Source organism: Apium graveolens, chromosome 2, assembly GCF_009905375.1.
Source record: "Apium graveolens cultivar Ventura chromosome 2, ASM990537v1, whole genome shotgun sequence".
Lineage (NCBI taxonomy): Eukaryota > Viridiplantae > Streptophyta > Magnoliopsida > Apiales > Apiaceae > Apium > Apium graveolens.
Window position 1 is genome coordinate 81,000,431 of NC_133648.1, and position 18,973 is coordinate 81,019,403.

General features: G+C 36.6%; 1 protein-coding gene across 1 annotated transcript; it reads left to right on the forward strand.

The window, feature by feature from the left end:
- The first annotated feature begins 4,787 nt into the window (after positions 1–4,787).
- On the forward strand, positions 4,788–5,859 carry LOC141690954 (uncharacterized). The gene is made up of 2 exons (XM_074495706.1): positions 4,788–5,659; positions 5,760–5,859. The coding sequence occupies exons 1-2, from the start codon at positions 4,788–4,790 to the stop codon at positions 5,857–5,859; spliced, it is 972 nt and encodes a 323-aa protein (XP_074351807.1).
- Positions 5,860–18,973: the final 13,114 nt, after the last annotated feature.

An 18,973-nucleotide genomic window follows, 5' to 3' on the forward strand; every position in this document is an offset into this window, starting at 1 on the left:
AAAGTACGTTAAATATTTTTTTATTAGCTCCGCGTCACTTGTCACATAAGAAATAATGTATGAACTAAAAGACTAAATAGTGAAAAGATCATTAAACTTATGCTTAACTTGCAAACATGTCATTGAACTCGAAAAATTTACTACTTAGTCATTTGGCATAAAAAATATATTTCATACCAATAACTAAGTTATAAATAAACCATAGTTTAAATATATATATATTATCATTATCTTAATTATTAATTTTATAATAACAAGTCAAATTTTATCAAAAAATAAATAAATTATCATAGTTTATCTCTAATTTAAATAAGTTGAAAAACTAGATTATATACATATATATATTATTGCCTGTTAGATAACCTACAAATTAATTTAAGAAGTAGTGTACGTTTTACTTTTTATTTTGTCAACTATAATTTTTACTTGATACAGTAAAAAATCATCAAATTTGTATATATGATCATAATTCTTTAACAATTTTACCATAATTAATTAGTATCAATAAAATTTATATGTTAACCGTTTTTATCAAATATTATTTTTATAATATTAATTAATAATATTATCTCCTTATTGAAATAAATAAATTAATTAAAAAGATAAAATCAACAAATAATTTAATGATTTGATTGCAAGTTTTCTGAGTTCGAGTCGGGTGTATGTTGAATAATATTTTACCTCTTAAAGATCCACATCAACATTACACATCATTTTTACGTTTGATATTTAACATTTTTTAATGGTAGTAACACGATTAAATTTTTTAAATAATTTAGTAATTTTACTACAAATTTTTTGAGTTAGATAACTTACTTGCAAGTTGAGTTTGAGTTGAGTCACTTTTTACCATTTAACCTATATTTTAATAAAATCCCAATCTTTGGTATGGTTATGTCCGATTTTAGACCTTTATAACCTTATTATGATCATGTTCCGTACCCAGCATACCGATAGTTTTTAAGTTGCACCCTGAATAAATTTTTTAATTTATTGTGAATTATACCTAAGTTTAAGTAAATGTGGAAAATTCAGAAATATCTTCTTAAAAAATTATATATTGGACATAACAACTACTTGTAAAATTGGATGCATCTTATGCTTTTTTTCTCTCCTTTCATGTGAGAGCATTTGAGTTTTCTTTCCTTTCTTGTTAAAGATTGTGTGAGTTTTCTTTTCTTGTTTCACAATTATGGGCAATTTAGAAATGCAGTTGGCGGAGATGGACATCGTAAATGAAGAGAATGAGGAATTAACTTTCGATAAAAGGGTTGAAGAGGAGGTTAATAGATTTGAGTTATGTCTTGTGGGTCATTTCTTTACCGAAATGAACATCAGTGTTCATGTTATGAAATCAAATATGGCGGATTTGTGGAAACCTGCTATGGGTATCAATATTAAAGATTTGAAGTCAGGACTATTTTTGTTTTAGTTTTTTCACAGGGAGGATATGAATTGGGTGATTTCAAATGGTCCTTGGACTTTTGATGGTGCATTTTTATTGATGAGTATAATCAAATTCGGGGAAGTCCTGTCGAAGTGCCATTGATGGAGGTGGATTTCTGGGTTCAAATTCATGATTTACCAGTTGGTTATATGACTGAAGTGGTATGAAAACAGCTGGGTCATTTCTTTGGATGTTTTCTTCGATATGATATGAAAAATAACTCGAGCATATGGAGGGAGTTCATGAGGTTGAGAGTTAGATTAGATGTTCGTATACCACTGAAATTAAGGAAGAAAATATGCAAGAACGATAAGTCAGAGGTTATGGTGAACTGCAAATACGAGAAGTTAGGGGACTTTTGTTTTGTTTGTGGAATGCTCTCTCATACGGAGTATTTTTGTCAGAAAAAGCTGGAGGCTGGTAGTGAGGAGGTTAGCAAGCCCAGCCTCGAAGGTCGGCGGGAGGCGTTAGGAGTAAGTGGCTCAGGTAAAACGGCAGAGGTGATTGGGGACGACATGTTGTGACAGATAATTCTACGACGAGAAATACGGGATTTCAAAAATCTGATCCTATGCGAGCTAGCACATAACGAGATAATATCGAAAACACAACTTTTTATTAATATCACGGGTAATTCAAAATGTGGAGATATTAATTTCGGGCATAAGGAGGGAAATTCAAAATTTAATGGGCCTGAAGAAGTGGACTCTGAGGAGCAATAAGGGCTTAATATTGAAGACAGGAAAAGGCAGAGGGGTGAGGCTCGAGATAATACGGCCCAACTAAAAACTCAGAACATCGTTAACATGGACTCCATTATTTCTGATGTGGATTGTGTGGAGACCTCCCCTATTTTATTGTCTAAGCTTGCGAGGCAAGCTAGCCAGTCGAAATGAGTTGAATAAGCTGGAACTGTCGAGGGCTTGGGAATCCTCGTACAGTTCATGCTCTTTATGATCTTTTGAAAGATCATAAACCCGATTTTCTCTTTTTAATATAAACTATTTCTTTTGCAAATAATATTGAAGAACTCAAAATACATTTTGGTTTTGATTATTGTTTCTCGGTTGATAGAGTGGGTCGCAGTGGAGGTTTGGTAGTTTTATGGAAACGTTCTTTACAGTGTGAAATTTATTGGTACTCTCAACATCACATTGATGTGCTTTTCTTGGAAAACAGTAGTGCTTCGTGGCATCTGTTATGCTTTTATGGGTATCCTGAGAGGACAAGCCGCAGAGATTCTTGGAACTTAATCCGTAGATTGGCTAGTATCCATCACTTCACTGGCTTATTTGGGGAGATTTTATTGATTTGTTAAATGTTGTTGATAAACAAGGGTTAAATCCTCATCCTCAGTGCTTGCTCGATGGTTTTCGCAATATGATGGAGGAATGTCAACTGTCTGAACTTATCATAAATGAAGGAAAGTTCACTTGGGAGAAGAGTAGGGGGACACATGCTTGGTTAGGGAGAAAATTGACAAAGGATTTGCAACATCGAACTGGTGGGGTAAATTTTTGATGCACAATTTGAAAGTGATTCGTACTTCATTTTATGATCATGATCCTCTACCGTTGGAGTTGTTTAAAGTGGATATCAGTAAGAAAAAATTTAGGTTTTGTTTTGAAAATGTATGGTTAAAGGATCTGAATTTTACTAAGGAGGTGACTGAGGTTTGGAAGACTATTCATATGGCTCATCTGCTGCCTAAACTAATTGAGGTTTCTTCGTGCATGGCCCGATGGGGGAGATCTTTTTTCCATAAATTTAGAGAGAAAGTAAAGGAGCATAAGGACAACTTAGATAGGTTGGTGGATTATTGCGATGATCAAAGTGCGCAGGTGTAGATAAATGAGAGAGAAGTTGAATATCCTTTTACTTCAGGAGGAAAATTATTGGAAACAACGAGCGAAGCTATTTTGGCTCCAAGAAGGTGATGAGAACACTAAATTTTTTCATTCCTCGGCTTCTGCAAGAAAGAAGGCTAACAAGATCAGTTTTCTCTATGACAATGAGGGCTATAAAGTAGAGGATCAAGAGGGTATGTGTGCGGTAGTAAAGGATTATTTTACTATGTTGTTCACTGTGGCTGACAATGTTGGTGAATCACAGAACTTAAGGGAACACATGTTTGTTTCAGCAGCTCAGAACAAAATGTTAACATAGGAATTTTCTTTTGATGATTTCACAAAGGCTGTTAAATAAATGCATCATGATAAGGCTTCGGGTCCCAGTGGTCTTAACCCTGCTTTCTTTCAGAATTTTTGGTCGATTATGGGACGTGAGGTGTTCAAATATTGCAATGAATGGTTGCATACGAAGAAATTTCCAGGTGATCTTAATTGTACAAATGTTTTCCTTATTCCAAAAAAAATGCTTCATGTTTAAAAGATCTCACACCTATTGCTCTTTGTAATGTCCTTTATAAAATTGTTGCTAAAGTTCTTGCAAATAGAATGAAAACTATTCTTCCTTATGCCATCTCGGAGAATCAGTTTGCTTTTGTTAAAAATAGAAGCATTTCAGACAATGTTCTGGTTGCCTTTGAACTAATCCATCACATGAGTTTGAAAAAGCATGGAACATGGGGAGAAGTGGCTCTTAAATTGGATATAAGTAAAGCGTATGATACAGTGAGTTGATCTTTTTTCCGTCGAAGACTGATTATCATGCGCTATTGTCATACCTGGATCGAGTGGATGATGATGTGTGTGAAAATAGTCACTTACAATTTTTGCTTCAACGACTCAGTTATTGGACCCATCACGCCAAAAAAGGGGTTAAGACAAGGGGATCCTCTCTCCCCTTACCTCTTTTTATTATGTGTGAAGGGTTTAATCTAATTCTATTGATGAGGCCGTAGCTAATGGTGACATCAGTGGTTGTAGAATTTGTCCAGAAGCTCCAATGGTATCGCACCTTTGATTCGCTGAGGATAGTTTCCTTTTCTTTCAAGCAATAGTAGGGGGAGCCTCGAATATAAAGAACTTGATGTTGAACTATGAATCTTGTTCAGGGCAATCTGTTAATTTTCAGAAGTCAGGGGTGTTTTCAGTGCAAATGTGAGACGTGATAAACAGGTTGAAATTTCAACAATTCTGGTGGTACATAATGACTTGGCAAATACCAAATATCTTGGGTTACCTTCATTAGTAGGTAGATCAAAGACGAGGGTGTTCAGTTATTTAAAGGACAAGGCTAGTGAGCATATTCATGGAAAGTAAAACCTTTATCCGAAGATGGTAAAACTATTCTGATTAGAAATGTAGCTCAGGCTATACCAACCTATAACATGTCTTGTTTCCTTATTCCTAAGTCAGTCTACCAGGAATTAGAATAGATGTTTAATAATTATTTGCGGGGAACTGGCAAGGCGGGGAATCAGAAAGGTTTAAATTGGTTATCTTGGAAGAATATGAGTTATGCAAAGAGTAAAAGAGGGTTGGGATTCAGGGATTTATATGGTTTTAACATTGCGTTGCATGATAAACATATTTGGTCTTTCTTGCATAATACTAACTCTCTTGTATCCAGATTATTTAAAGCTCGATTTTTTTCAAATTCAACTATTTTGAAGGCTGGCAAAGGTCGTAAGTCCAGTTTCATATGGCAGTGCTTATGGACAGGTAAAGAGGAGTTGATAGGAGGGTTTATATGGGTTCTCGGCAATGGAGATGACATTGCAGCTACTAAGGATCCTTGGCTGCGTATGAAAATGAATTTTTATGTTGAACCAAACCCTTTTTACGATGGAAGGAATGAAGTTATTTCGAGTCTTTTCTGTCCTAATGAGAAGAAATGGAATCATAGCCTGATCAAAGACCATTTTTTAAAGGAAGATGCAGATGTTATTCTGGCTGTACATATTCCTCAAAGAGATATTACGGATAGGATGGTTTGGACGAGATTTAATAGTGGTGTTTATAATACGAAATCGGGTTATCATCACTGGTTTAACAAGCATTTTTGGTTTGGTACTGCGGATCAGTGTGTTAGGTGTAAGAAAGTGTGGCATTTGCAAGTGCCTCATAAGGTGAAAGTTTTCATTTGGCGGTTTTGCCGTAATGTGATCCATGTTAGAAGGAGATTGAGTGCTAGAGGAGCTAGAGTGCCTATCACCTGTCCAATATGTTTGAATGACATAGAACATATGACACATCTGTTCTTTAATTATGATTTTGCAGGTCATTTTAAGCATCATGTGGGTTTAAGGTAAGATTGGAATAATGTCGAACATGCTCATGAATGGCTATTGGAGAAGATAAGTAATGCACCTACAGAAGAAGTTGTCAAGATTTGTATTGTACTGTAGGGAGTGTGGTTTTGGAGAAATAAAAAAGTCTGGGATGAGAAGGTTGTCACCTCCGCGTTTGCTATGGACGGTAGCTTCAAAATGTATTCAGAGTGATTAGATGCAAAGAAAAAACTGGGTCCTTTCATCTCTCAGGCAAGACCAGTAGTGAAGAAAGTTGTGAACAGATGGCATTGTCCAGAAGCAGGGGTGTCAAAGTTAATGCGGATGCTTCTGTATTTCCTAATTCTTATAATTTCTCGGTAGGAATGGTGTTGAGGGATCATTCGGGGTCTTATGTTGCAGACAAGGTTAGTTATTTTCCTATGGCCGCATCTGTCTTTGAGGCTGAGGTTATAGGCATTAAGCAGGTGCTTTCTTGGATTAAATAAGAATATATCAACAATAGCCAGGTTGTGGTAGAGTCAGATTCATTACTTAATGTAAAATCTATTATGGAAGATAAAGTAAACTTGCTTGAAGTGGGTGATATTGTCTAGGATTGTAAGCAGGAGCTGCAAAGCATGACATCAGTTTCGGTTCGTTTTATTTAATAGGGTAGCTCATGTAATTCCTCTACTATTTTCACGTCTCCTTCTACGTGTTTATTTGGAGGCTTTGTCTTTTGATCTGTTAAGTTGAATGAATTTTGTTTGATTTCTATATATATATATATATATCCTTCTACGTGTTTATTGGAGGCTTTGTCTTTTGATCTATTAAGTTGAATGAATTTTGTTTGATTTCAATATATATATATATATGTGTATATATAATCAGATTCAAGTAATCTATCTATACTTGTCACTAGACTATAATAACCAAATAACATCATTAATTTTAATTGGTCAACCGCAATTTTTGATTATTCCTTTCAATTATAATTGTTAAATCTTTTAAATTAAGTCAACAAAAACCATAAAATTTGATTTTAATATTAGAAACAAAGTTTGGGTTCGAATTCTAGTTCTACCAATTGTTAGTCGCTAAACACGCGCTAAAATACACGCAAGTAATATAGAATATCTTCTAGTTTGTTCCCACAGAGACTCTTGGGTTAATTTAAGAATATGCACCTATGCAACAATGATATGGTTATTATCCAATGCTAAGACGATTAAGAAATTGAGATTGTTTAACTAAACATAAGCTAACAATTATAACTAAGAGAACAAGAATGATTGAATTAATATGTATGACAAACATGGGATTCTAACTTCATTAAATACTTCATTCAATAGCCTTTTCCTTCTCAACCTTAGCATGCAATGGTGATGACACTAATCAGATAACACGAAATTATTAAACGCCAACTTTCGTTGCACGAATACCATACTATCAGACATCCACAAAAATGATAAAAGCTGAATAGACACCTATTATATTGAGACCCTATATGTCTATAGAATTTGACAACATAACGGTTTAACGCACAAGTTATCTATCGTTATTACATAGGGCAAGTAAGATGGTTAAACTTACCTATGAATCATGCATAACAATAACACATGAACCTATGCTAGCATGGCAAGTTCTAAACCCTTAAATTCACTTTCGCTTCATTAATAATTAACACACTATCTTATAAGTTTACGACGCTCATAAGATGAATAAGAGACGAATAAGAACAACAAATACTAGGTTATCATACGATCACCACACACTAAGCCATCGAAACAAATCAACTAAAGAAATCCATAAATAAATCCGCTAGAACCCCACGATAACGATTAGCCCATAATCAGACTCATCATTAACGTGGGTTCGGATGAAAGCATGGTATAATAAATGTAATCTTTATAAACGAATAATAAACAAAGTATGAACAAAAGTATAGGTTCAAGAATAAGAAAACTAGCATCCAATGTTACAATTTAAACAAAGAATCACAAGTTAAAACTAGAACTTCTTCGCCTTAGTTGAATTGTGCTAAAACGGTCTTCTTATGCCTTCTCCTAGTGCTCTCGTACGTCTCTCTCTCTGAAAAACGAGCTTATTTATGTATATATAGCAGCCCCATGCAGAGTAGAAGTCTTCTTGATCAAAATCAGAATAGAAACAAAATTTCTTTTCTCCACCTGGCATGGGCGCGCGCTTCACCAGCGCGGGCGCGCTAAGCTTCTGGACTTTGGGCGCGGCCGCGCACTATTATAGCGCAGGCGCGCTGACTCCCTGTATAAAAATCTGACTTCTTCTTTTCCTTACTGATTTGAGCCAATTTTTCAAGAGCTTTTATTCCAACATCATCCTAACACCCAATTAGCACTAAAACCATGCTAATTCACCTGATTACCTGGAGAATGCCTGAAAATGCAAAAACACTAGAAAATACATTAAAACACCAACAACTTGAGTACAAATACACCAATTCAAAGTTTTACGGAGTCTAATAAAGTGTCATAAATGCCACTCAACATACCCCCAAACTTGAATCGATGCTTGTCCTCAAGCATAAACAGACTCAGAGAACAAGAAATAAAAATGCATAAATGCAACTAAATGAATGCAACGATCCTCATAGAATAACTAAACCAATCAACAAGCAACATCTCAACAAATGCAGTTAATCGCATAAAGATAAAAAAACCTCACAAATCAATCTACAAACCAGAGACGTGCGTGTGTGCAAATGCTTACAAATATACTATCACAACTAGATAATTAATCATAACTCACTACTCAACAAAGCAATCATAAATTTATAAATAAAATAAAAGCTAGACTCAAAATAACTCTTAACACTTCAATTCTTATATCAGAGTTTTACATGGATTCACGCTTTTATTCACACAAAACAATACAAGTATGCTTATTTGACCATGCAATGAGTGAGGTCCACAAAAGACTTATACAGTAGTACCCATGTAGCGAGCATTGGGTTAGCGGATCCCAGACTATAAAAGCCTTAGGTCACTAGGCACAAAGTCCCCTAAGAACTTAATAACTCGAGTATTAAAGAGCCCACTCGTGATCAGTTATATATAACACTTAAATATTTTTTTTCTTTTTTTTTCTTTTTTTTTCTTTTTTTTCTTTTAACAAATTTCTGAACGAGTGCATTGCGCTCCATCTCGCTCAACCCTAGAGTACTCATATAAATATGAGCCGGCTACTAGCCATTTGACACATAGCCACACAACTAGCAATGAAATCCAATTTTCTCCAATTTTTTAAAAATCCATGTTAATTTATTATTAAGAGAATATCTTAAAATCTAAATATAAACAAGCGATTAAATATCGACAAACAAACAAACCATGATCATGATCTAGCACTCAAGCAACCTGTGAAATACAATTGTCTCTAGCATGCAAATCAATTCAATAAGACTTAACATCACTAAATACGACATCACTACACTAACATCAATATCATAAATCGATTAGAAAAATCATCTAAGGGATCATGTTATAATGCAAATGCATAAAACTACATGAACAAACTATCATAAAAAATAACAAAAAAACAAAAAAAACTACTACATGGCAAATATACAACTATATGCACTAAACTATCATGAATATGCAAACTATATGCGACTCACATAAAATATATTACTTCAACTACTACCCCCAAACTTAAAATATTCATAGTCCTCAGTGAAGGTAATAGTAAGGAATCAGGCATACCTACTGCGAATCAGGATCATCACCCTCAACGGGTGGAGTGTCAGGCGTTTCTGGAGGTGGATACGCGGAATCCTCACCAAATACTGGCCACTGGATGTCTACACTAGTGGCTCTGAATGTAGTCCCAAGTTCCTGGGTGAGATCACGTGCAAACCAGCTATGGATGTCGTGCATCGCATCTATCCTCCTCGCTAGACGCCTATACTACGTCGTGCTCAAACCAGCTCCAACATCATCTCCTGCCTCCTCCTCCTGCTGTGGTGGACCAGCTTCCTCTCCCAACTTAGCTCTCCATGCTGCTCGACGAGCCTACGAAGTCCCACCGGCAAATGTCTGATCCGCTGGCCTTCCACCTGGCAGATGGTCATAAGAATATCCAAGCCCCTTAGGATCGTGCTTTCCACCATACCACTCTATCATGTTCAACAGCGTAGAACTGTCGATAGGAGCACTGGAAAGCTATAGCTGCTCATGTGCGGGCCAATAAACACCAACTGCCACGCACAATTTCATCACCACAGATGCATAGGGTATATAACCCGTAATACCTCCTTTCAAGAATCTCAAAATACCCTGGTAAATAACCATCCCTAAATCCACATAGTCCCCCTGAGAAATACCCCATTAACAGACGAGCATGCTCCACAATAATCTCATGCACATGAGAAGGTGACATGATGTTAGCACAGATAAAAGAGTTCCATGCACGTGCAAACCTGTTTATGCACGAAGCAGGGAACGTGGAGTAATCAGTTGTGCCCCTCTTAAACTTCTATTGAGTCTCAGGCACACACAGAGTAGCAACAATCAGATCCAGATCAAAGTCCTCCGGAGTCATATCGTTCCAAGTGCCCTGATCGGGCTTCCTCGTGAGTTGCTCAATCACCCTCCTTATCGTATCATCACTATACTCCACAATCACCCCCTAACCACAGTGAAACCATTCTTCTCCGCCTTCGCATTAGCATAGAACTCTCGAACAATGCTCATGGGCATAGCAGCGGGAGCCTCACAAAAAGGAACCCAGCCCATCTCCAATATCATCTCCAACAACATACCATCCTTCCCTGATGGCTGAAAACCTCGCTCATTTGCTATAGGCTTCAAGAGAAGCCTCGTGTACTCTGCTTCATCCTCGGAAGTTGAAAACCTTGGCCTCACACCACCCGCACTCGATGAATCGGTGGTGCTGCTGCTTACCTGAGTTCTTTGTCTCTTGGGTGCCATTGAGATTGAATAATAGAGAATAAAAGATAAGTGTTTGAGAGAGATTTGTGTTTGAGAATTTGTCAAGTGGTGGAGAAGTTTGTATATAAGTGTGTGTATATATAGGTGGTGAGAAGAGAATTAGATATGGAATAGAAGTGGGAATTGATTATGGGGATCGTGGGACTAATGGGTTTAATTTGGAGAGGGAAATTTGGAATGTGGAAGAGTAAAATTCGAGTAGAAATTGATTTTGTAGTAAAAATCCTGATTTTCTCTTCACAACTTGCTGTTTATTTTTTTTCAAACAGGACCCCGGCGCGGCCGCGCGTTAGACCAGCGCGAGCGCGCTCACCTCCTGCCATATCGGCGCGGGCGTGCGCTAGATCAGCGCGGGCGCGCTTGGTTTCTGGAAAAACAGCGCGGTCGCAAGCTAGATCAGCGTGGGCGCGCTTAACTTTTGAAGTTGGCCCTGAATTTTTTTCTTTTTCTGTTCCTGGCCCTGGATTTTTTTCTTTTTCTGATTTTTTTGTGTTTTTCTCCTTTCTTCTTGCTTCCTCTACCTACTAATGTACAACAAACTTGGATTGCCTCCCAAGAAGCGCTTGTTTTACGTCGTTAGCTTGACGTAGAATCTTGAGATCAAACAGACAATAAAATGGCACTAACTACCTCGCGGTTTGTCGTGTCACCATAGTATTGCTTCAACCTCTGACCATTGACCTTGAATGCTTGGCCCATATCATTTTCAAAAATTTCCATCGCTCCATGTGGGAACACAGTTTTGACAAGAAACATCTCTGACTATCTTGACTTCAATTTTCTAGGAAAAAGACGGAGACGAGAGTTAAACAAAAGAACTTATTGCCTCGACACAAATTATTTGAGCACTAGACCCCTATCGTGCCACCTCTTGACTTTCTCCTTATACATTTTATTGTTCTCATAAGCTTGAAGTCAAAACTCATCGAGTTCATTCAATTGAAGCATCCTCTTCTTTTCAGCTGCATCCAAGTCCAAATTCAACTTCTTCAAAGCCCAATACGCCTTATGCTCGAGCTCCACAGGCAGATGACACCCCTTACCATATACCAACTGAAATGGCGACATTCCCAATGGAGTCTTGTATGCTGTTCTATACGCCCAAACAGCTTCATCAAGCTTCAAAAACCAATCTTTCCTCGATGGACACACAACTTTCTCTAAAATGCGCTTAATTTCTTTGTTAGACACCTCAGCTTGACCATTTGTCTGAGGATGATAAGACGTAGCAATTCGATAATTCACATTATACCTTTGGATCTTAGCAGTGAACTTGCGATTGCAAAAATGCGACCCCTCATCACTGATTCTGACTCTTGGAGTTTTAAATCTTGTGAATATTTGCTTGTGAAGAAAATTAAGCACTACTTTTGCATCGTTCATTGGCAACGCCTTAACTTCAACCTATTTTGACACATAATCAACCGCCAACAAGATGTACTGATTATTACAAGATGAGACAAATGTCCCCATGAAGTCAATTCCCCAAACATTGAAGACTTCAACCTCGAGAAGCACATTAAGAGGCATCTCATCTCTCTTAGACATATTATGTAATAACCCCAATTTTTTGGAATTTTTTTTAACCCTTATGAATAGTGATTTTGCTGATTATGCTGAATGAGAAAACTTTTCATGTCACACTATGTAGCAGTTCTTTTATTGATATTCTGAGATCTTATTAGTACTCTATATGGTATATAAGTGTATGTAAAGATCGTCAGAATCCAAATTCGAACACTTTGATTTTTTCCGAATATCCTCCAGATACCGAAAGAATTGAGTATAAGGTAACATGATTAAAAGGATTTAAATTCAAGGATTATAAGAGGGAATCATAAAAGGAATATAAAATATTGAGAAAGGTTTAGGGGAAACCCAAGTAATAAGATCCCGGATATGATTCCTCGAACGATAAACGCGTACGAAAGTTAAGCGAACCGTATAACAGATAAGCGATCTTTAGCCAAGTAATTAAGGGTTAATCAAAGAAGTTAGGGGATGATGATGTCATCACACCAATAAGAAGAAGACAAGTGTAACAAGATGACCTAAGCTTGATGACCTAAGCATGACAAGTGGGAAGGATTGGTTGGTTGATTGTGAGCCACACATTTTTACCATGGTAACAATTAATTATCAAACAAAAGAAGCAACCAGCCAACAAATATCATAACACAAAACAAATTGGAAGTTGACTTTCATTTCCAAGAAGAAAGCTCTCGGCCTTCCTTCCATTTCAAGGAGAAAAATTTCAAAAACTAAGATCCAAGCCTTGTTAATTTGTAAGGTAATTATCTAAGGTCCCTTATACTTAGATATAGCTATCCTAGGAATCTAAGCTTCCATTTCCTTCATAATTTCTTTCAATAAATCATGGAGGAAGAGGGTGAATAGTATTTTCAAGAACTTGAAGCTTTTGATCTTGTGTTTTGTTTAGATATAGCTTGTGTAAGGATTTTTAAAGGTTGTTTCAAGCTCCTTAGTTGCTTCTACTCACCAAGGAAGGTATAATCTCTTACCTTAGCCTTATTATTGAATATTTAGAGCTTGTTATGATTGGTATAGTCCATGGAAAATATGATTCTTGTATATTTAGAATGTGGTTGGATTTGTAATGAGTTTGAGTTGTAAATCTTGGATTATTGGTTAATGAACTTAAGTATAGCTTTTAGTTCATGTTTGGGGTAGTATAAATTGGAAAATATTGAGATATTGGGACTGATGTAGTGGAGTTTGGATGGAGTTTGGTTGTAATGTTAATGGTGGGTTGATTTGTGGATTGATTGGATTAGTTTAGAATTTCGTAATCGCGTAAATATAGCCGTCGTAATGCCCGATTTACCTTAGACTGTTTTTGTTCTTAACTTCAGGACCCGTGAACTCACTTTTCGATTCCGACCATTGCCATGTTTAGGTAGTTCATGTTACGAGCTTCGTTTTGATATGTGGTTTTCTTGAATCCGATATACGGTTTAGGAGAAACGACCGTTTTGAGTAACGGCTTTTCGCAAACAAACCATTACCCCTCGCCTTACCTTGAAACCTTGGTTAAGGCCCTTAAATGACTAATTGGAGTATGAAACAATTATTTAAAGTGGATTAGGTATTTGGTAGAGTACTCACAAAGAATTGCCTTTAAATTCTTAATGGTTAATTTATTAAAAATGGTGGAGCCGAGGGTACTCGAACGACTTATGTGATTCGTTAAGCGTAGGAGTGACCATAAGCGAACGTTAGGGTTCAATTGGTTAAATTATATTTTCTTAAGCGACCGGGGTTTAATTTTGACTTATGTTATTGTTCATAGGTTATCGGACCCACATAAGCTTAAGTCTATCCGGGAACACTCAAGCAAGTTTTCTACCCGATATACTATTGTTGTGATGTAAATATATGTATATGCATTATCTTGTGATAAGTGCATGATTGTTACTAACAAATCTTGCGATATATTGGAACATGTTGATATGGTATATATGCATGCCTGTTTCGTAATCTTGATATCTAATTGTTGATTCAAATGCTTATAAGTTGCATAATACCTATGCTAGAGATAAGCAGTAGTTGAGTATACCCTTAGTATAGGGGACCCAAATGTGAACATTTTTAAATCGGGAGTCGATGTTCCCGAGTATAACATATATTTATATATATATATATAGTTTTAAAAACTATTAATCGAATAAGGTTTATTCGATAACTTTATTTTATTTAATAAATATTATTTTGAATATTCATTCGAGGACTTATGACTCCGCTTATTTTATTTAATGAATATTATTTTGAATATTCATTCGAGGACTTATGACTCCGCTTATTTTATTAAATAATATTCTTTATTTTATTAAAGAATAATGTTTCAATAATCAGACTTATTTTCGATTATTCAAATAAAGATCGTACTTTCGTATAAGTATATCTTTGGTTATTTATTATTCATTTCAAGTATGAGTGTTAAAACTTCTACTTCAATTATTTTTATAAAGATTATCCTTTATGGGAATATTATTTAAGTAATAATATTCAGATATTTTCTCCAACATATCAGGACTGATTTATTTTATTAAATCAACGTTACTCTAAACATTCTTTAAAATATTTTCGAGTCTTCAAAATGATTTTTAAAAGTTAGAGTGGATCCCAAAACTCATTTTTTTAGATTTAAGATCTTCCATTCGAAGGGGATTTAAATACTCGCTCAAAACCTAAGGGATCCGGCTCTGTGGTGAATTTTATATTCGCAACGAGGTTGCTGTTTTGATAAATGGATTGATTACTTACCCAACGTTCGGGAAGTAAGTCCATCTAATTGAGTCAGCATAAGCGACAGGCCGGAGTACGGTCTATCAAAGTGTAAGTGGCTGGGTGGTAGTCCATCAACGCGTAAGAGGCCGGGTGGCGGTCCAACACAAGGTCCTAATACGGCCAGGTGATGACCGGTGGGGGATTCATCCATCTACTAGTAGAAAAGGTTACTTATTGGTATCTTTGCCTGATCAGCAAGATATCAGGTTTATGCCAAGGTTTTCTTCTTTCCAAATTCATTGGATATTATAAATCTGTTTATACTTTTCATAACAGAGGTTTCCAAGGAAAGTATGAGATATATATAGGTGTATATATATATATTGGGACTTAATGAAGTATCTCGTAACTTTATTTCTTCTGAATGATATTTCAAATATTGAATCTATTCAAATCTTATCTTGTAGTCTCATCTATGTGATGAACTTTTGAAACTGGTTATACCTTGAACGGTGGTAGTTCAAGTAGTATTCGGAAAAGATATAAGTATATTGGAGTATCTCGTAACTTCACCCTTTTCAACTTATATCTGGTTAATGATTATCTTATGCATAACAAATACTTTCAGAAAAATGTTGAGACAAGATTAGATATATGAGATCACCTTGCAACGATATTTTTATATAGTTATAAACTGGAACTCTATGTATATTATGCATGGCAGAGGATTTCAAAGATTTTGAAAAGTATATATGTATATATATACTGAATATTTTATGAATTTGTCGCATTAAGATATCAAACTTGGTTCATTTATTCTTGATCAAGACTTTCATGAGTACTATGAGAATGCTTATATATTGTTAATCATTATACATATTATTTTGGTGGGCTTATTGCTCACCCTTACTTTCTTCTTTCATCACACAACAACAAATAGAAAAGATGAACAGGACCAAGCTTCCAATTTGCAAGCGGTTAGGAAACGTTTCACAGTTTTCTGGAAGTATTGATGCCGCTGTAGCTGAGGTAGGAATTACCAATAGGCTAGGCTTACCAGACTTATATATCTATATGAATTGTAATAATGACAGGGAATATGTAAATTATTCGGAAACCCTTTTAAGGTGTAATGGTTTATAATTGTGGAATAAAATGACTTGTGTTATTTTTGGTAATCATCTCTGAGACTATAACTTGTGGTGTGTGTGTGTATATTGTGGGGTCACGGTACGCAGTGGTTGGTTGTTTATTAAGATTAAAAGTTGTTAAGGGAATTGGAACTCGTGACAACCCGGATCCCCGACCCCGGATTTGGGGGTGTTACAGAAATGGTATCAGAGCCAAGCGTTATAAACCTCAGAGATGATGCGACGCTAAAATAATAAGTTCACTAAGATAATAAGAACTCTTGCCAAGTTCATAGCCGGACTACCTAACGTAGTGCTGACAGTTAAAACCCTTATTGGAACCCTTATAAAATATCATGATAGTAACATAGTTCGTTATCATATAGGGCAGCGGTGCACCGAACCCTGAGGTTCAGGGGCATCAACATGAGGATGTTTTATTACATGTTGGAGATCAAATTGTGAATCCGATAGAGTACCCTAATGAGGGACCGGATGAGATTCATATTGGGAATGTTGCAGTTGAGGATGTTATCCCAGAAGAAATTGCTGCTGAGGAGGATCTCGTGGAAGGTCCTGACGAGAATAAAGAGAGGACCGATGAGGAATTGATGACCGTAGTCCAGGCGACTTCCAAAACTAGAATGGCCGCGATGGTGGCACTAGAGGATGAAGAGTTACCAAGGGCACAGAGGATAATGAGGGTAGAAGGAGTGGGGCCTTCCATGGCACCGATTATACCAGTATCAGACCCTCTTCCAGAGGTTCCTGTAGACATCCATGAGGTTCCCACAATTCCTGTTCCCTCCCCTGTATAGAGCCCATCACCTACTGAGGAAATGCCACCTTTATCTCCTGCACCATTGTCACCCGATACCGGGCTTAGTTATCCATTTGGATCTCCTGGGTCTGCACCACCTGCACCCCATGGACTGCTAGATGCTACCACTCAGGCTTCTCTTATCGCCAATTATCATATGACCTTGGGTGGCCTGTCTGAGGCCCGTAATGTTAGAAGTGATTTGTTGGACCGACTTACTGCACCAAGAATTGAGGGCGGGGTTCTTCCGGCAGGATTAGCTTATAGCATGGAAAGGATTGGGGCTACCACCCAAATTACAGCTAGAGGCCATCTTAAGGGTCAGATTGATCCAGCTCTACTTGCGACTATCTTAGACCTCATTACCGCCTTAATGGAGCAGGTTAGGGATGTCGTGCGTGCCCGCATTTCTTGATCCATAATAGTGTGCAGAGTCTGGGTAATCAGACAAGGATTTCATGCATCACCGCTTTTGGAGGATTAGCCTAAGTTATGAATGATTAGTTTTAATGACTAGATGATTATCTGTGGTAGTACTTTTGGGATAGAAGCGATCAGGCCAAACGATATAATTCTCTTTCATGTGTTCAGTTGTTGTACCCTCGAATAAATGGTTATGTATATATTTGTTCCTTTCAAGTTCAGACCAGTTTGTTTGTGATGAGTTCATATTGTTAATTGCACTATTAGCACTTGAGAGTGTCATGGAGTTTATAGAATTTGAGAATTCATAATTTACGATCATGTAAGGACTGAACGAGGGAAAGAATTAAGCAAAGTAAGTAAGACAAATATAAAGAGATTCCCAAAAATTTTCCAAGCATTATGCCCCCACAAAGAATAAGATTTGGGGCAAACCCTGAATGTGATAATCAGGGAGGTCACAATTAAGATATAAGGGACCCGGAACATAATGAAGTGGAAAATGAGGATTTTAAAATATAGGATGACCCCGATTATGGGGAGTAGGAAGAAATACTTTAGACTGAGAAAACATAAGTCGAGCAAGGAAGGGAGCACCAAGGCGGTACTCCTATACGAAAATTCATGGACCTGTCTAAACAAAACTTATACTTTTATTCCTAACCACCACCTCAAGGAAACAATGCGGTAGGAAATTCTTTCAGGACCTTTAAAGTCACTAAGCTCTCAGAGTTCTAAGGAACAAGCTGACCTAGCCGAGGCAAGAGCCTGGCTTAAGAAAAAAGAGGAATGATTTTATATTCTAAATGATTGATGAAGCGCAAAAGACTGTTTTTGTCACTTACCTTCCTAAGAGAGAGGCCACCCGCTGGTGAAAGGCGAAGAAAGACACGGGGCCAGAGGTTATAATAAACCGATTAAAGTTCAGTCAATTATTTTCGGGAAAGTAATTCCCAAGGTTATGGAGATAGTGTAAAAGCTTTGGAGCCAGAACAAAGGCAGACGAGTATGATAAATTATGAATCTAAGATTATAAAAGTCATCAAGATTCATCTGAAGGACACGAATCCAGAATGACGGCATGTTTGAAATCAACGCTTATGTTGTGTTGGTTCAAGAAATGGTTGTAATAGAAATGAAATTAAAAGACTGAAGGGACAAGAAATATAAAGGGATATAAAGGAAATATAGTTGAGAAGCAATAAGGGCGTTAGGTATGTAAAACCCTAAAGAACCCTAGCAATAAATAAAGAGAAGTGTGTCATCATCAGCGCGATGGTGACAGATCATGAGATAAGGTCAAGGTTTGAAGGCGTAAGCGATACGTATAATTAATCCCCTTTAAGTTGAGAGTATTTGATGAAACTTTGAGACAGACCGATGGATTAATAAGGAAAAACGGATGGACTGAGGAGACAGGATAACAAGAAATTAGGAAATTGGATGAATGAAGTGACCTTCAAGAATGTGAAGTGTAAGTAACGCATGTGAATTGATACCCAAAAAGGGGGACGCCGAGTATAAAAGATATCTCATCATTGAGATAACTGTTGAGATAAACAACAAAAGTAAATAAGGATTTATTAAGAAGAAGTTCACATTGAACACGACCAATGTCTTCCAGAACATCCATGTGATCATTACCAAATCAGGAAAGAAAAGTGGATAACCATTTTTTATCTTTTGGAGGCCATATGGATTGACCTCAACTTGAATAAGGATGCTATTGTGAAATTC